The sequence below is a fragment of the Cervus elaphus genome, chromosome 1, assembly GCF_910594005.1.
Source record: "Cervus elaphus chromosome 1, mCerEla1.1, whole genome shotgun sequence".
Taxonomy (NCBI): domain Eukaryota; kingdom Metazoa; phylum Chordata; class Mammalia; order Artiodactyla; family Cervidae; genus Cervus; species Cervus elaphus.
This window is the reverse complement of record NC_057815.1, coordinates 96,735,458-96,753,901: the sequence shown is the minus strand read 5'-3', so window position 1 is coordinate 96,753,901 and position 18,444 is coordinate 96,735,458. Positions and strand designations below refer to the sequence as shown.

Genomic DNA, 18,444 nt, shown 5'->3' with positions numbered 1-18,444 from the left:
AGGAGGCATTCCCAATCTGAATTCAGCCCTGAGGATGTAGATCTGGTGGGGAGATGGCTAAGGATGAGAGCAGCGTGGACTGGGGAGGGCAGATGGGGACGTGTGGTTTCGGGAGTGACGGTGGCCCCTGCGGGTCTGAGACAGGTGACCCCCTTCTCTGGAAGAGCTTTCACCTCCCTCCTCCATCGTCCTGACTCTGCTCTGTTTCCCTGCCTCCTGGGCCGCTGCTGCTCAGCCTCCTTTGCTGGCTCCTTACTTCTGACTATCAGAGTCATCCAGGACTTAGTCGCAGGTCTTCCTCTCCCTCTGAGGTCACTCCTTGGGTAATTTCACCCCGTCTCACGGCTTTAAGTGCTTGAGGTATTTGAATAAAATTCAGATTCTTTGTCATGACCTCCAAGATCCAACCAGGTTGGGTACCCAACTACCTCCAGGACTATACTTACCTCCTCTTCCCCACAGTCCAATGCACTTACTATTCCTTCAACATATCAGACACGGTCTTATATCAGGATCTTTATTTATTTATTAAAGGATCTGCTCTTCCCTTTTCTTGGAATGTGTTTTTCCAGATCTTGTCATGGCCCACTCCCTAATTTTATTCGATTCTCAGCCCAAATACCTGAAAAAAGCCTTCCTCAACCCCTGAACTTCCTTCCTTAAAATAGCTGTTCCAACCTGTGACACTGTCTGTCACCTGACCCTACTTCTCCTATCACAGGCCTTCCTGTCCCGCATATTAAAGCCAGCATGTGTCTCCATCATCTGTCTCATGCACAATGAAGCGACAGCCAGGAAAGCCACGGTGCTGCTGTTTTTCCTTTTGACTCACTATGTACTCAAGAAACATTTGTTTGGTGAAGAAATAACAAATATTTGCTGACACTTTATGTATTAGGTTTTACAGATCGTTTCTACTCGATGTACGGATTTTTTCTCCCCCAGATATTTCTCTTGCAATTGTGTTACCTACACTTAGATGGCAGGGTTGTCTATTAATTTATTCACAAAGCTTAAACTTGCTTTTCTCAGGGATAGCAAACATAAAAGAACAAGAATGTTATAAAATTTGGTTGCCTGTGTCTTGCACAAAATATTTATGCTTTCTAAATCTAATGAGATGAATTATTGATTAAATGCCATCTTTGCTTTTCAATTCTTAAAAATCCTTAATTTTTTTTCCAGTTTCTCTCTTTAGTTTGTGAGTGCATTAAAGGCATAGACTGTGAATTATTCATTCTTTGTCCCAGGGCCAGACTCAGAGTGTGATGAATAGAAGGTTTATAATAGATGTTCGTTGAAAATGACAGAGGAATGATTCAGGGAAATACAAGAATTTAAGTACAGATTTATGTCTTTGTTCTGTAAAAATTGCCAAGGTTTTCATAAAAATTTGTGATTCCCTATCTTCTTAATTAGTTGTCTTTTGTGTCCCAAACTTGATCTTAATTTAATTTCTCAGGCAAACTCCCAACCTGCATTTAAGTCTATTTCTAACCAACCCAGCTTCTCCATTACTCACTGCAGATGGAGTGATATCTTAGAATGAATGCACCTTCTGTAGGATCTGTAAGGCAGAGGTAATAGAGGTCCAGCTCAGGTCCACAGGGACGAGGCCCAATTCAAACCAAATGATCGAGGTCTGACCATCATGGTTCTTATTCTATCAAATATGGGCTCAATGAAATCACAATAAAGAGAGAAAGTTATAGCTCTGCCTAACTGACGTTATGCAACGTAGAAGATTCTGGCATGATGGTTTAGTGGGCAAGACAGCCTTTATTCCTTAAAATTAAATTTAAAAAGTGCTTTTGTTCTTCCTAGAGTAAGAGTCACTATAAAATGTTAAAACGATATTATCAGATATAGTATTAATCACTCTACTCCATGAAACAGAACCACCACTTTGGTTACATGCTGCTATATAACAAACCCCAAGTGTAAGGGGCTTAAAATAATAGTAGTCATTTGATTGTTGTGTCTCAGAGTTCTAGGAGTTGACTGAAAGCAACCAGGCAATTTTCACTCAGAGCTGTGAAATGCAACGACATTTTTGCCATCAGAGCTGAGGCTGGGATCAGCAGGAGTTTCACTCCCTCGCGTGGCGGGTGCCTGGCAGGAAGGCTCAAAGCCTTGTTGGTTGGAACACCTGGTCCACCCTGCGCATCTCTCTCTGACTCTCTGGTCTCTCCAGCAGGGCGACCTCAGAATAGAGGGACTTCTTCAATGCTAATTCAGGCCCCAGAGTGCATTCTTGAGGGAGGGCTACAGGAACGTGTGCTGGGTTTTCTAAGAGCCTCGGGGATCACGCAGCACCACTCTGGGATCCTCTGTTGGTCAAAGCCACCCCCACAGTCCTGCGGGTTCAGGGGAGGGCCTCAGACTCCACCTCTTGATGAGGAAGTGGCCAGTCCTTCAAGAGCACATGGGACGGAAATGTTGTCGCGTCCATTCTTGGAAAACATAGCCTGCCACGGCCGCTGTTAATGTCTTGCTGACTCTCCTCCCAGGCATCTCCTTCTGCATATTCAGTTTTACATGAGTGGATTTTAGCGATACACACCTTACTTGTTCTTATTAGATCACTTGTCATTTTGCAGGTTAGTAACACGGCTTGTCACACAGTGAGTTAGCAGCAGACTCGGGTCAGATCCGAAGCCTCTCGAGCACAAATCTAGGTCTTATGCTGGCCCACATGGAATAAAGAGAGCAGAGGTCAGGTGACGGCTCCTATTGGAGCTATGGGCCAGGGTGGATTTTGAGGTACTTGAGGAAGGATGTTAAGAGGATGTTTGGTAACCCATAGAAAAGCAGGTGGATTTTACACCTGCTTTTTAGCAATGTAGTTTGAAGGAATTGGTAACAATTGTCCTCAAAGATGCAGTAGCTAAACTATAGGTAGTACATGCACTTCTTATTGTCTAAGTTATGAACAATTTTCACAGAACTCTCTAGTTGCATAAATGATAATCAATAATGTATGTTACTGTTGTGAGTCACCATGGGCATAAGGCACTTTGTTTCCAAGACCAGTGTGGTGTGGAAAAGCCCCAGCCCCGCAGTGACTGGAATAGGAAGCAGATTTCTGAAAGCTCATCAAAAGTTAAACCATCCTGTCTATGCTATGGACTCTGAGCAGAATCATCCATTTTGCAGCGGGGACAAAAGGAATTCAGATGCTCAGGGCATCACAGGGAGAACCCTTTTTCCCACAGAGGAGTCTCCTCAGGGCCCCTTTCATGTCCTTGTTCCTCAGGCTGTAGATGAAGGGGTTCATCATGGGGGTCACCACGGTGAACAGCAGCGCCCCGATCTTGTCTCTGTTGTCAGGGTCAGAGGACGAGGGGAAGAAGTAGACCCCTACGATGGTCCCGTAGAAGAGGAACACGACTGTCAGGTGAGAGCCACAGGTGGAGAAGGCTTTCCACCGCCCCTCGGGGCGTGAGAGTCTCAGGACAGCCCTGGTGATGCAGGCGTAGGAGACGAGGATGAGGGCGAAGGGCAGGGTGACGACCGATGAGCCCACGACGAAGAGCATGAGCTCGTTGACCGCCGTGTCTGAGCAGGACAGCCTGAGCAGCGGGGCCAAGTCACAGAAGAAGTGCGGGAGAGCGTTGCCGTCACAGAAGACCGATCGGAGGAGCAGAAGTGTGTGTGTTAAGGCGACGGCATTACTGAGGGCCCAGGGGGTGGCGGTCAGCCAAAGGCAGAGCCTGGGTCCCATGATGGTCGTGTAGTTCAGAGGGTGGCAGATAGCCACAAAGCGGTCGCAGGCCATGACCCCCAAGAGGAAGTTGTCAGTGACAACAAAGACAATGGAGAAATACATCTGTGTGATGCAGCTCTCATAGGAGATGGATGGACTCTTGGTCTGAATATCCATCAGCATTTTGGGGACTGAGGTGGAAATGGAGGAAATGTCAGCCAAGGATAGGTTGGCGAGGAAGAGGTACATGGGGGTGTGAAGGTAAGGGTCCAAGCCGATGGCCGTAACGATGAGCGCGTTCCCCACCACGGTGACCAGGTACATAGCCAGGAAAAGTGCAAAGAGGAGCTCCTGCTGCCCAGGTTGGCTGGAGAGTCCCAGGAGGAGAAATTCGGAGATGCTCGTTTGGTTTCCTTCATGCATATTTCTGCTGATCTGGAGAAAGGACCACAAAGTCTTCACCCCCACACGAAAACCCAGTGTGGGGCCATTCAACTGGGGTCATGGCAGGGAGGTAGACACTCCCTCTAGGCTGAAAGGGAATGAAGGATGGAGAAAGATTATTTAATACAGAACTCCGTCAGCAGTGCAGAGACTCAAGAAATGCCTTAGAAAGAAAAGTTGGGGACATGATAGATATTTCTCGATGAATATGTTTTAAACTCTAACATGGTTCAGAAAGTGACTTTTACAGTTGGCTCCAAATTAGTGACAAGCCCTGAACTGAGGACAATATATGAGGTATGTTCCATTCTCTAAAGATGTTAGATAACTCTGAAGGAATTACTTAAAAATGAACTAACTGGTCCCAAGACCTTTCCCACTATTCACCTGCATCCTTTTGAAGAGTCATTAAAGTAACGAGTTTGGGGACTAGCCAACTGAGTGTTAGGTATGCTCATTAGAATAATTCAGGGGCCAACCCCAAAAGAACTGTTCTTGGAGAAGGTGTACAAGAAAGGGAGACCAGAAATTTACTTCGTTTGTGGTTAGATGTTAGGTGAATGGAGAAGGTTTAGGGGACATGTAAGAACCTAAACTCTTGGAATTTGCTCTCTGTCGGAAGATGGGAAGCACAGTGGATCTGCTCACTGCTTATATGGCAGGACCATCCTGCATCTATCCTCACACGGGACACAGCGTGACTTGCCCACAGGCCAAGTGGTGGCTGCAGGAAATCATTGAGCTCAAGCCTCCTTGTTGGGACTCCAACCAGGAAGGAGCCTTTTGGGGTAGAGGAGGTTATAGAATAAGGGGTCAGGGAGGGGCTGTCTTAGGAAACGGCAGTCAGAGAGAGATCAGGGAGAAAACTCATCGCCCTTGTCAAGGAAATGCTTCGTGGAGCAGTCCCTGAAAGGCCTCTGAAGAATCCCAAGTGTTCTCACGATGGAGCAGGCCTGCCACCCACAACTCACCACCCCCGAGTACTCCACGGCAGCAGAGAGAAGACGCCCCCTTTCCGCTGCCTGTCTTCTCCTTACGGCTCCCGGCGCCACACCCCACGCCGCAGAGCTGACTCAGCTCAGAAGGGAGGATGCAGGCTGCGAAGGATGTGAAACTGAAGTTTCTAATTGGGCTGGGCTTTTGGCCACCTGGAAGTGAGTCTTTAGTTTCAAGTTAAAACTTATTTTTACAGGCTAAAAGTGATCAGAAAATGATAAGAACCTCCCAAGGTGCTACCCGGGGCAGGGATGTGACTATTGGGAAGAAAATCGGCTTGAGAGCCGAGAGGCACGGGTCTCACCTTTCTGCTCTCCTGGTATTCTCTCCCTCTCGGTTTTCTCTCTCTCCGCTGTTATTTCCAAAATCTTTGTCCCTCAAAGATTAGGGAGAGCCAAGTCTCCATGTAGGTTTTCTTTCCATGAAGGAGCCAGAAGAAAATCAATTCTTGACCCCAGGATTCTGGAAAACTGAAGGCAGTGAAGACTGGAGTAGGAGGTCCGGGGTTTCATTGCCCCCATGAAGCGTGACTTACAGACGAGAGAGACAGAGAGAGAAACTTAGAGTGGAGGAGCTGAGGCCAAACTAAAGAGAGACAGAGGAGCAGCAGGCATCTCTACCCAACCTCGGGGCCAGACACGGAGCAGCCTTCAAGGGTTCCGGGAGGGTGAAACCCTAGGCTGGTTTGCGCTTGACTAGCATGAGCAAGTGTGTATTTTGAGCAACGATCTCTAACCTCCCCTTCCTGCCCTACCTGTCCTGCCACCAGAAGTCCTGCAAAACCCGCCCCGAGTCCCTGGGGCCCCTGCCTAGCTAGCTGAGAGCAGCAACGCTGCAGCCTAACCGGGCTCACCTCTGAGGCTAGGACCTCAGGACGCCACTGCGCTTAGACCAGCAGCTTAGCTTGTTGGGGGCAGGGCTGCGGGGGAGACAGACAGCAGGTCCCGTGTTCTTCCCAGAACCAGGCTCTTTCCCCAAGCGCAGCGCTGATGCAGTCACGGCGCCGGGCTCACGTGGGACAATGAGCTACTTCTAAATCCCTGGGGACAGTGTCCCTGAAGGGTTTTCCTCAGGACAGATGGTTATTTTCAGATCCCAGGCTCAGTGAGGTCTACCGGGAATAGATAGACTGCTCAGCATTTTTGTTTGTCTGTCTTCAGGTGCCTCTTCCCACCTGTGATTCCCTGTTTGTAACTTAGTCGCTTACTACCTCTGGTAGCAAGTGAATTATTTGCTGCATGTCTTATGTTCCTAGCGAGATAGATGGTAAGAATTTTGAGAGTTCCTTCTCTGCTTTCTTGCTAGTGACAAGTAGAGCAAAAACAGTAAATACCTCAAAAGCCAACTGTAATTCCTGCACTAGGGATTATGACTCCAAAGAGACACCATCTCTCGTGGAAGGGGGTAGACTACAGTCTCCTTCCCACTTGAGTGGATGTCAGTGTTGGAAGGGAATCGGGAGACCCAGCAATTTGGCCCTTGGAGCTCGTAGTTGTAAACTAAAGAAGTGAACTCTGGGTTTTTAACGTTGAAAGGAAACGTATTGCAATGATATTCGGTTGTTTACAGATACACTGGGAAGGCTAGAAATATAGACCCTGAAATAGACAGGAAAAAGGAAGGCTGTGTATACAGTGAAAGTGAAAGTTGCTCAGTTGTGTCCGACTCTTTGTGACCCCCATGGACTGTAGCCCACCAGGCTACTCCATCCATGGGATTCTCCAGGCAAGAATACTGGAGTGGGTTGCCATTCCCTTCTCCAGGGCATCTTCCTGACCCAGGGATGGAACCTGGGTCTCCTGCGTTTCAGGCAGATTCTTTACTGTCTGGGCCACCGGGGAAGCTCAGATAGCCAGAAAGACAACCAGAGTCAATCGACTCCTACTTCTAATCACTGCACACGCTTCATAACCTAGTACAGCTACTTCTCACCCAAACCAAGAAGAGTCACCTCCTCCTCAACAGGAATCAGTGTAACCCATGGACTAACTGTATAGATATTTGTGACTAATATTTAAAATAACTGAGTAATGGAGAAAAAAAGGCAAATTGTTCTGTCTATCTATCTGTCTGGTCATGACTAGGAAAGAAATGTGTGTGGAGCCAGAATCCTTATTTCTATGACTTGTCCATGAGGCATATTTTTGAGTTCCTTCTCCTACTACTGCTATGGTCTGAATATTTGTGTCCCCTTAAAATTAGTATGCTGAAACATGACCCCAGGTGATGGCACTAGGAGGTATAGTCTTGGAAGTTGATTAGGTCATGGGGACAGAGCTCTCAGGAATGGGATTAGCATCCTTATAAATGAGGTCTGAAAAAGCTCCCTTTCCCCTTCCACTTTGGGATGATATAATCAAAAAATGGCAGTCCATGAACCAGGAGGCAGGCTCTCACCAGACATTGAATTGCTAGAGTCTTGGTCTTGGACTTCTAGTCTCCAGCGCTGTAAGCAATAAATTTCTGTTGTTTATAAGCCACCCGATTTATGGTATTTTGTTATAGCAGCCCAGAGGGACTATGATAACTACTCTCTCATCACAGGTCTTCTCAGTTCTAGAGCCTGAAGGAAGAATTTCAGTCTTGATATTTTATTGGGAAGATGAAATCCCAGGGATTTAAGGAGGAGGACAATAGAGGGTGCAGAGGCTAGGCTAGATGCAACACAGTGCAATGAAAGGCGCTGTTGCAAGGGTGATTGTTCACAAGAACATGGTCTCATTAGATATATTCAGTCAACATACTCTTCTGGAAGGAGAAATCCTAGCTAGGATCAGTCCAGGGAGAGAAGAAATGGACATTTACATGCCCTGTTCCTTTTCATCTCTTGCTTCCCATCAGTCAACATCCATCCCGGGGGCGGGGGGCGGGGGGGCGCTGACACTCTCGAACTTGCAAGTTGCATCATCTGTCCCCTTGGCGGCCACACGGGAAGTTAGGAATCATATTCCACAAGAAGACTTTTTGAGTCCAGAAGCTGAGGGAAGCTCTGCATGGGCATGCTGGGCATATAGGTTTAATGCAGGTATCAGCCAGCTAGAGAGCTTGGAAAGAGCTAGCAGAGTTCCAGAGGTGAACTATGTCATTAGAAAGAAGAAAGTAATATAAGGTTTGTGTCCAACACCACCCAACTCCTGTGCTACTCATATCTATTCACATCCTCTCATTATCTCCAGTTCTCTAGTATAATTTTTGCCAAACAATGAAAATACTCTGAGAAAGGAAGTTCAAGCCCAATTAGTCTAGAGCAAGGCTTCTCATTCTTTTATCCATTATTGCCCAGGCACGTCCTTAAGGAGCCTTTATAGATCCTTTAGTCTCACTTCTCTCCATCTCCCATGAAATTCAACATGATGACATAAGATTTTGTCAGATAGGGTTGAGTTTTAGGAAGGCACAAACCATTAAAATGTCTGATTTTTTTTCACCCCTGACGGACTAACTTTTACCCTCTTGAGGGTGAATATCATCCTTGTTGAGACCCTCCCAGAGTGGTGGCAAGTCTTGATCTCCTGCAAAATTAAGTCTAAAATGTCATCAGAAAATATCACAGTCCTCCTGTCTGTGGCTGGTGCTCCCTCCCTCCACCAGTGGTCTTCCCCTTCTGCCACCATCACTCCGTAGATGCCCTCACTCGGGGCTCAGAGTGTGGCAGGTCTAGATGGTTTTCTGGGGAACCCAGAATTTTTCCCTAGCTCCGCCACAGTGCCGGGAGCCAGCATGCGAGATCCCACCCATGACAAGGTAGTGAGGAGAAGACCCGACAAGCAAGGCAGATCAGGACTTCAGGGATTTCGAAAAGCTGTCCCGGCGCTCACCTTAAAGATGATCTCTGTCTTTCTGATGCTTGCTGTATTAGACTACTCCCTAATTTCGGTGACACGGGTAGAAGGCCTTCGCCGATCTCTTTCCAAACAGAATCAACTTAGAACTTTATTTAATATGTCCGCCGGATTGTCGTATCCTATAAGATTATCCAGGATGAAATAAGTGTTTCAATTTAGACCCCTTTGCTGGCATTCTAGCCTGCTTGGCAAATGCGTACTAAGGCACATGACTGCTCACAACACCTTAATCATAAACAGCATAAAGAACCTGATCACATAAAGGCCCTACTAGGCACAGAGCCCTTCGGGGGTGAGGAAGCCCTATTAGAGAACACAAAAATATTATTCTAAAAGTGGTTATAGTTAAAGATTTAGAAAAATAAGAGTTTAGAATTGTTCATTTTAACCAGGAATGCTAAACAGGGGCTGCCTCACCGGAGCTGCAGAGTCTTTGTGTGGTAAACCTTTTAGATAAATTTAACTGATAACTTCTGCAGAAGGACTGACCTTTGTGTTCATTCAAGAATAGATTACCTAAAACAGCTTTGCATTCACCTAGGTCATAAAATGTCAATAGGCCCTGAGGCCAGAAGATAATGTACAAGACCCTCATAAACAAAGAAGTATGCAGAAAACACCCTGGTTTCGTGAAGGATGAGCCAATGTAATATTAAACTATCTTCCCCTTAAAAATGTACTAACTTAGAATATAAAAGCTACGGTAAAAAAAATAAAGATTTGCCAGACTCTGCTGCCCACCCCATCTGGTCACTCTCTCTGTCTCTCTCTCTCCCTTGCAGACTTGGCCCCATCAAGGCTGGTCTCACGTGTCTTCCCTCACTGACGCCGTTCATCCTGAGGGTACCCCCTGGGTCCTGCCGGGGCTGGACCCCAGCACCACAGTATGAGCCATGAGTGAAGTAATTCACCAAAATAAAGCCTTTGTTCACACATACAAAAATTTAGCCAAACTTTAGGCCAGCTTTCTTTATAATCAATCACCAAGTATTGGAAACAACACAAAGGTCCTCACATGAGGAAGGGAAAAACAACAACAACAAAACCACTGCATAAAATTTATATTATGGAATTCTACTCTGCAATTTAAATGTTCTACTATAGATATCAAGTAACAATATAGATGGACCTCAAACTGAATTATTCCAAGTGGAAGAGGTCACAAAGACTGCATATTCTATGATTCTAGTTAAGGACACACTCGCAAAGGCAAAATTATGTGGAAAAATTATGGGTTATAAGGGTCAATGGGTTGGTGACTGAGTTAACTGCAAAGAAACTCAGGGAAATTTATAGTGGCTGACTGTGGTAGTGGTTACTCTACATTTGATCAGATTCTTACAGTTATACAGTAAAAAGTATACATCTTACTGTTTGAAAATTATGTGCTAATTAAAAATGAAAACAATATAAAGTAACAAAAAAAGAAAAAAACCATGTACACACTCAAAATATCCAACATGGTCCTCACAGATAGTCTAATTACTTCTTCCTAGAAAAGTAGGAAGAAGCACTGTAGACGTTCTCAGGCAGCCAGCCCCTGAGAGCACCGTGTCTCTGTAAGTCACTCCTGGTTCCCATGCATTAGCTTCTGAAAGCCAACCTGACTCGGGATGACCTCCCTTTAGAGGAACCAGACTGTGGTCCTAGGCTCTGTGATCACCCTGTATTCATCTAAATGTTAATAGCTGTTTGTACATGCAGGTCTTTTTCTGGCTGTTAAGATTTCCTATGACCCTATAGCCATAGCCGAGGAAACACTCCAAGGTAAAAATGAAATTGAGTAAATATACTAAGCTTTACTTATATTCTGTATAATTTAATTATATTAAAACTACAAACCCTCCTCTCAAGTTACTTTATACACATTTCTTTATTTGCTATTTACAAACACAATTCTATGGATTTGGGGGGGAAAGTAATTCTATTACATTTATTTTACAAATGAAGAGGTGAATGATTTCTCCAAGAGCATAAAAAGAATGCATAGAGAATTCTGAACTTGAATCCATATTAACATAGTTTACACTATTATTCCCTGACTTAGAGACCTTGAAATCTTTGAACACCACTTGAGAGAGCTTCCCTAGCAGTATTTATGCTTTATTCCATGGCTGAATTCTTTATTCCAAGCAGCTCTTCAGGATTGGCTGCAGCTTGTTTTCAAGCAGCAAGGTAAGTGTCTACCCTCAATTGCTGTTGTTTAATAACTAAGTTGCATCCAATCCTTTGCAACCTCATGGACTGTAGCCCACCAGACTCCTCTGTCCATGGGATTTTTCCAGGCAAGAATACTGGAGTGGGTTGCCATTCCCTTCTCCAGGGGCCTTTCCGACCCAGGGATTGAACTCATGTCTCCTGCACTGGCAGGAAGATTCTTTACTGCATTATACACGTTCAGTGAAAACTGTAATTCATGCAAAAGCAATGTGGCAGCTACACCCAATGATTTACTAAGCACAGATATACTAATAGATATTTTGAACAATTGTTTAAACATTCAGGAGTTTTCTTTTAAAAAGCTGCACATTAAACATCAAAACTTCTATCAGTAGGAAGTTAGGTGATACTTAGAAACATTATCATGATGTTCCTCTAAAAAGATTATTGAAAAAAATAGTCTAGGTGGTGCTCTAATTAGGTACTAATTTCATCTTGTTCACTATATGTGAGCCTCTTATTAGAGGCAAAGGGAAAAAAAGGAGAGTTATATGACCCTTCTTTAAATTACAGAAGAGACCAAAGCAAATTAGTAAGATTCAAGTTTCATTTTAATATTTTCCCAGAATTTTATTTTTAATATTTCTAGCATAGCTACCCATGTTGGCAGTGATGTGGATAAAAATATAGGCTTTTGATTAGGTTTTAAATGGGTTTAAATCTTGAATCGTCCTCATATCAGCTGTGTAATTGTAAAGCACCACATTCCTTCAGAAATTCTCAATTCTCTAACAGTAAAATAAGAATAAGAATGCTACCTACCTTGCACACAACACATTTTTATATATTAAGCTCTTAGCATTTGTTGCAGAACATAGTATATAATAACATGATTATGTACATTAAGTTTGGTGAGCATAAAGCCTTCATGGGCTAGGAGGAACATGATAGAGAATAGGAAATAGCATTGAATGGCTGTCTTTCCAAAGGATTCTGATTCAAATAAAAGGAATTAAAATACTGTTCCTACACAAGAACAGATTCACATAAAATATTTAACAACTTGAGGTTTGCCGCTAAAACAGACCTGCAGGGTAAAGGCAAGCCACAAATAATTATTCACCTTCCATCTGTGATTCAAATATGGGATTACCGTACTGAAAAAAAAAAGAATGAGTTTAAGAAAAGGAGACTCTTTAAACACAAGTTAAAATATGTCTCTCAAGGAATAATTTTTTTTAAAGAAACTGGCTACATGAAAGTACCAAACCAGGCAATTGTATGAGTGGAGCAGGAACAGAGCGAAAAGTACTGGAGGGTGTAGAAAGTCTCAGTGACTTTATGGTGTGACAAAAGGCAAATTAAGAAGCAGCTTCAAGATTTCACAACTCACACATAAAGCACCACATGCTGCACCCACCTTGCCAAATCAATGTAGAAACCATCGTTCTATCCTAATAATGTTATAGCTGACACTAAGCAGGGATGACAAACAGGTTTACTCATTGGTTTTTAATGCAATGTCTCATTGATTACTCAATAGCACCTTGAGTTAGATCTCACTATGGGAAATAGATGGGGACATAGAGGAAACAGTGTCAGACTTTATCTTTATGGGCTCCAAAATCACTGCAGTTGGTGACTGCAGCCATGAAATTAAAAGACGCTTACTCCTTGGAAGGAAAGTGATGACCAACCTAGATAGCATATTAAAAAGCAGAGACATTACTTTGCCAACAACGGTCTGTCTGATCAAGGCTGTGGTTTTTCCAGTGGTCGTGTATGGATGTGAGAGTTGGACTGTGAAGAAAGCTGAGCACCAAAAAATTGATGATTTTGAACTACGGTGTTGGAGAAGACTCTTGAGAGTTCTTGGACTGCAAGGAGATCCAACCAGTCCATCCTAAAGGAGATCAGTTCTGGGTGTTCATTGGAAGGACTCATGCTGAAGCTGAAACTCCAGTACTTTGGCCACCTCATGCAAAGAATTGACTCATTGGAAAAGACCCTGATGATGGGAGGGATTGGGGGCAGGAGGAGAAGGGGACGACAGAGGATGAGGTGGCTGGATGGCATCGCCAACTCGATGGGCATGAGTTTGAGTAAACTCCGGGAGTTGGTGATGGACAGGGAGGCCTGGCGTGCTGCCATTCATGGGGTCGCAAAGAGTTGGACAAGACTGAGCGATTGAACTTGAACTACTTTTATTTTGTAGATGGAAAATTTTAGGTTCAGGGGACTTATGTCAGGATTCATGATTTCTGGATAGCAAACAGTAAGGCTGATCTGCAAATCATCCCAGAGTCCAAGATCTATATATGATGCTATGCTTTCCCCACAGAATCACCTCGACTGGTTGTATAAGTCCCTACTGGTCAAGTTATCCCCCCACATACACTGTGTATATAAGTCTCAGTAACTACACCGTGAAACTCCAAACACTGGATTTGAACCAATGGAACAAATGAGCAATTTTAAATTAAGTTAAATTTAATTTGATTTAAATTTAACTTAATTACAGTTAAATTTACTTATTTACAGTTAAATACTTTGGCCACCTGATGTGAAGAGCTGACTCCCTGGAAAGGACCTCGACGCTTGGAAAGATTGAAGGCAGGAGGAAAAGTGGATGACAGAGGATGAGATGGTTGGGTGGCATCACTGACTCGATGGACATGAGTTTGAGCAAGGTCAGGGAGTTGGTGAAGGACAGGGAAACCTAGCATGCTGCAGTCCGTGGGGCCGCAAAGAGTCCGACACGACTGAGGGACTGAACAACAATTTGATTTAAATTCAATTAAGATCATTTTGCTTAGAAATCACTCTATTTGGATCAGAAACTTGGCTTGCCATCAATATTTATGATTATATCACAGATTGAATGCACATGAATCTGAGCAAATTCTGGGAGATGGTGAAGAACAGGGGAGCCTGGCATGCTGCAGTCCATGGGGTCACAAGGAGTTGGATACAACTTAGCAAAACTGAACAACAACAACAACAAAATATGAATAAATTACTCACCATCTTGTTCCTCACTATTTAAATAAAAATAAAAACTAGCCAACTTCTAGAAATTGCTGAGATGAATCAATGGATATATGTGCAAAGTGTCTAGAGCTGTTATGGTAGTTGAGTGATGAAGTGTAAGCTTTTGGTGGTGGCTTAGTCGCTAAGTCGTGTCCAACTCTTGCAACCCCATGGACTGTAGCCTGCCAGTTTCTTCTGTCCATGGGATTCTCCAGGCAAGAATACTGGAGTGGGTTGCCATTTGCTTCTCCAGGGGATCCTCCCGACCCAAGAATCGAAGCGGGACCTCCTTCATTGCAGGCAGATTCTTTACTAATTGAGCTACAAGGGAAACCCTACAAGTGTAAGCTTTTACTAGGATAGAAAAAAAAACTGAATTGGCAGAGACAGAGCATCCCAGATAAGTAATCTTGAACAAATCATTAAATTTCCCAAATACAAGTTTACAAATATACAAAATTTTAAAACTAGAGAGATAAGGTCTCTGTTGGTTTGGGAAAGTTTAAAATTTAAGTTTTTAAATCTAGATAATTAATGTATTAAATTTTGCAGTTAGATATCAACAATCTTGAAATATGTATTAGCTATAATGAAATAAGCATGTGATATATAAACACTTCAGTTTCACTGCAATTTTAATTCCACTTAACCCTCTTGTCCTTACTTTCACTTGCTACAAGACATCTCATGATTCCCAAAGAACATCAATAGACCACAGGATAGAAGTGACACAGTTTGTCCTCATGTCTGACTCTGTGACTCCATGGACTGTAGCCCACCAGGCTCCTCTGTCCATGGGAGTCTCCAGGCAAGAATACTGGAGTGGGTCACCATTCCCTTCTCCAGAGGATCTTCCCAATCCAGGTTTTGAAACCAGGTCCCCTGCATTGCAGGCAGATTCTTTACTGTCTGAGCCATCAGGAAAGCCCTCTTTACAGTTTACAAGGTCATCTCCTGTAATGCTTGTGCTGCTCAGATGTTCTTTTTGCAGCCTTTGCCACTCTGGAGAATTACTTTTTGACATTAGTGGCCTGTGATCACTATGCAGCAGTGTGTAAACCCCTAAATTACACCACCACCATGACACTATGTGTGTGTGCACATCTGATCATAGCTGCTACTTTTGTGGCTTCCTGAAAGCCTCCATCCATGTTGGGAATACATTCTGTCTCTCTATCTGTAGATCCAATATGGTCCATCACTTTTTCTGTGATATTCCAGCCTTCATGGCTCTGTCTTGTTCTGATAGGCATGTACGTGAGATGGTTCCTGTTTCTGTAGCCAGCTTCAACATCTTTTTGGCTCTCTTGGTTATCTTCAGTTCAGTTCAGTCGCTCAGTCATGCCTGACTCTTTGTGACTCCATGAATGGCAGCACGCCAGGCCTCCCTGTCCATCACCAACTCCCGGAGTTTACTCAAACTCATGCCCATTGAGTCGGTGATGCCATCCAGCCATCTCATCCTCTGTTGTCCCCTTCTCCTCCTGCCCCCAATCCCTCCCAGCATCAGGGTCTTTCCCAGCGAGTCAACTCTTCATATCAGGTGGCCAAAGTACTGGAGTTTCAGCTTCAGCATCAGTCCTTCCAATGAACACCCAGAACTGATCTCCTTTAGGATGAACTGGTTGGATCTCCTTGCTGTCCAAGGGACTCTCAAGAGTCTGCTCCAACACCACAGTTCAAAAGCATCAATTCTTCAGCACTCAGCTTTCTTCACAGTCCAACTCTCACATCCATACATGACTACTGGAAAAACGATAGCCTTGACTAGACAGACCTTTGTTGGCAAAGTCATGTCTCTGCTTTTTAATATGCTATCTAGGTTGCTCATAACTTTCCTTCCAAGGAGCAAACATGTTTTAATTTGATGGCTGCAATCACCATCTGCAGTGATTTTGGAGCCCAGAAAAATAAAGTCTGACACTATTTCCACTGTTTCCCCATCTATTTGCCATGAAGTGATGGGACCATAGGCCATGATCTTAGTTTTCTGAATGTTGAGCTTTAAGCCAACTTTTTCACTCCTCTCTTTCACTTTCATCAAGAGGCTCTTTAGTTCCTCTTCACTTTCTGCCATAAGGGTGGTGTCATCTGCATATCTGAGGTTATTGATATTTCTCCCGGCAATCTTGATTCCAGCTTGTGCTTCTTCCAGCCCAGCGTTTCTCATGATGTACTCTATATGTAAGTTAAATAAACATGGTGACAATATACAGCCTTGACATACTCCTTTTCCTATTTGGAACTAGTCTGTTGGTCCATGTCCAGTTCTAACTGTTGCTTCCTCATCTGCATATAGGTTTCTCAAGAGGCAGGTCAGGTGGTCTGGCATCCATCTCTTTAAGAATTTTCCATAGTTTATTGTGATCCACACAGTCAAAGGCTTTGGCATAGTCAATAAAGCAGAAATAGAGGTTTTTCTGGAACTCTCTAGCTTTTTCAATGAGCCAGTGGATGTTGGCAATTTGATCTCTGGTTTGTCTGCCCTTTCTAAATCCATCTTGAACATCTGGGAGTTCTCAGATCATGTACTGTTGAAGTCTAGCTTGGAGAATTTTGAGCATTGTTTTGCTAGTTGGTGAAATGAGTGCAACTGTGTGATAGTTTGAACATTCTTTGGCATTGCCTTTCTTTGGGATTGGAATGAAAACTGACCTTTTCCAGTTCTGTGGCCACTGCTGAGTTTTCCAGATTTGCTGGCATATTGAGTGCAGCACTTCCACAGCATCATCTTTCAGGATTTAAAATAGCTCAATTGTAATTCCATTACCTCCACTAGTTTTGTTTGTAGTGATGCTTCCTAAAGCCCACTTGACTTCACATCCCAGGATGTCTGGCTCTAGGTGAGTGATCACACCGTTGTGATTATCTGGGTGGTGAAGATCTTAATATCCTCTATATTCATATTTACACCATCCTAAAGATGCACTCCTCTGCAGGGTACCAGAAGGCTTTATCCACCAGTGACTCCCACCTCACTGCAGCCTCCATCTTCTATGGGGCACTCATTTTCATGCACTTATAGCCCAGCTCCAGCCATTCGATGGACACTGACAATATGGCATCTGTGTCCTACAGTAGGGTCATCCCTAAGATCAATTCTGTGGTCTCTAGGCCAGAAACAAAGATGTCAAGAGTGCATTCAAGAAGGTTCTTTAGTAGGCAAAATTGTCTCTAGGTTTGTGATTTTTGATGTCACAGGATTCATGGAAACTTTGTTTTATTTTTCTCAGATCTTCTCCATGTATGCAATCACATTTAAAGGCCACACTGAATTAAATTCCTGAAGGCATATCCTTCTCAAGGAAAATTTATGTCCAGACTTATAATACCTTAATGCAAATGGCGAAGATGAAGCACAACATATCTTGTGTCCAATTCATCAAAAACTTTGTCAAGGAGATTTTTGACCAAAAACTTGTTCTATATGCATGTCCTCTACCACATGCCACTCTAAAGATACATGTGAAACAGAGGCATAAATGAACCCGTGAACAGAGGTCTCTGTATGTGCCTCACATGGATGCATATATATGGGAGTGTGAAATTTGCCATATATGATGGAATGTTTCTGGTTTTTTTAATTTAAATAATTCAAGTAATTAATTGGAGCATTAAAACATCAATTTAAGTTGAATGTTACTTATTTCTTTTGCTGAATTTAATAAGTGTTATAACACTTATAAATGTTATAAGTGGCCTAGATTGAAAATAAAATGATAAATTTTAAATAAAAGTATTTGCTTTTTCACATTTTACCTATAGATTCATAAGTATAGCACATTAAGTTAATTTTTTGAGTTGACTGAGTCATTTTATACAATCAACATGTTCACATTGAATTTTCCAAAAGAATAGAAGAGCCAGAGTCCAATAAAAATGGAGAAAAAAATAAAAACATTTTTAATTAGAAAATCACTGCATTTAAGTTATAATTGACTGAAATTATTCTGAATGTTCATATAAATATAAACATGACATATCTGTCAGTATGTTTCTCATCTTGGAACCATTTCTAATTATTATTTTAAATGATTCTTTAATTTAAGAACTATTTTAGGTTACATAAAATATCAAAAATAGAACCAAATGTTTCTAGGTAATTTTGTGGCAGGCTGAAAATAGCCTGCCTAAAGATCCAAGGCTTAATTACTGGAATCTGTGAATACTAATTTATATGGCAAGAAAAATGACTATTTAGAATGACTATTAAGAATTTTGAGAGGTTATTCTGAATTATCTCTGTGTATCCTAAACCCTAAG

General features: G+C 43.1%; 1 protein-coding gene and 1 pseudogene across 1 annotated transcript; one reads left to right on the top strand and one right to left on the bottom strand.

Annotated features, from left to right (window-relative positions):
- Positions 1-3,172: 3,172 nt before the first annotated feature.
- On the bottom strand, positions 3,173-4,162 carry LOC122703364 (olfactory receptor 1S1-like). The gene has a single exon (XM_043917616.1). The coding sequence runs from the start codon at positions 4,127-4,129 to the stop codon at positions 3,173-3,175; it is 957 nt and encodes a 318-aa protein (XP_043773551.1). The 5' UTR covers positions 4,130-4,162.
- Positions 4,163-5,092: 930 nt separating this feature from the next.
- LOC122703359 lies at positions 5,093-17,340 on the top strand (annotated as a pseudogene).
- Positions 17,341-18,444: the final 1,104 nt, after the last annotated feature.

What these genes read in the sequence shown, in the direction of transcription:
- LOC122703364 (XM_043917616.1), bottom strand. Translation starts at nt 4,129, where the DNA reads ATGCATGAAGGAAACCAAACGAGCATCTCCGAATTTCTCCTCCTGGGA.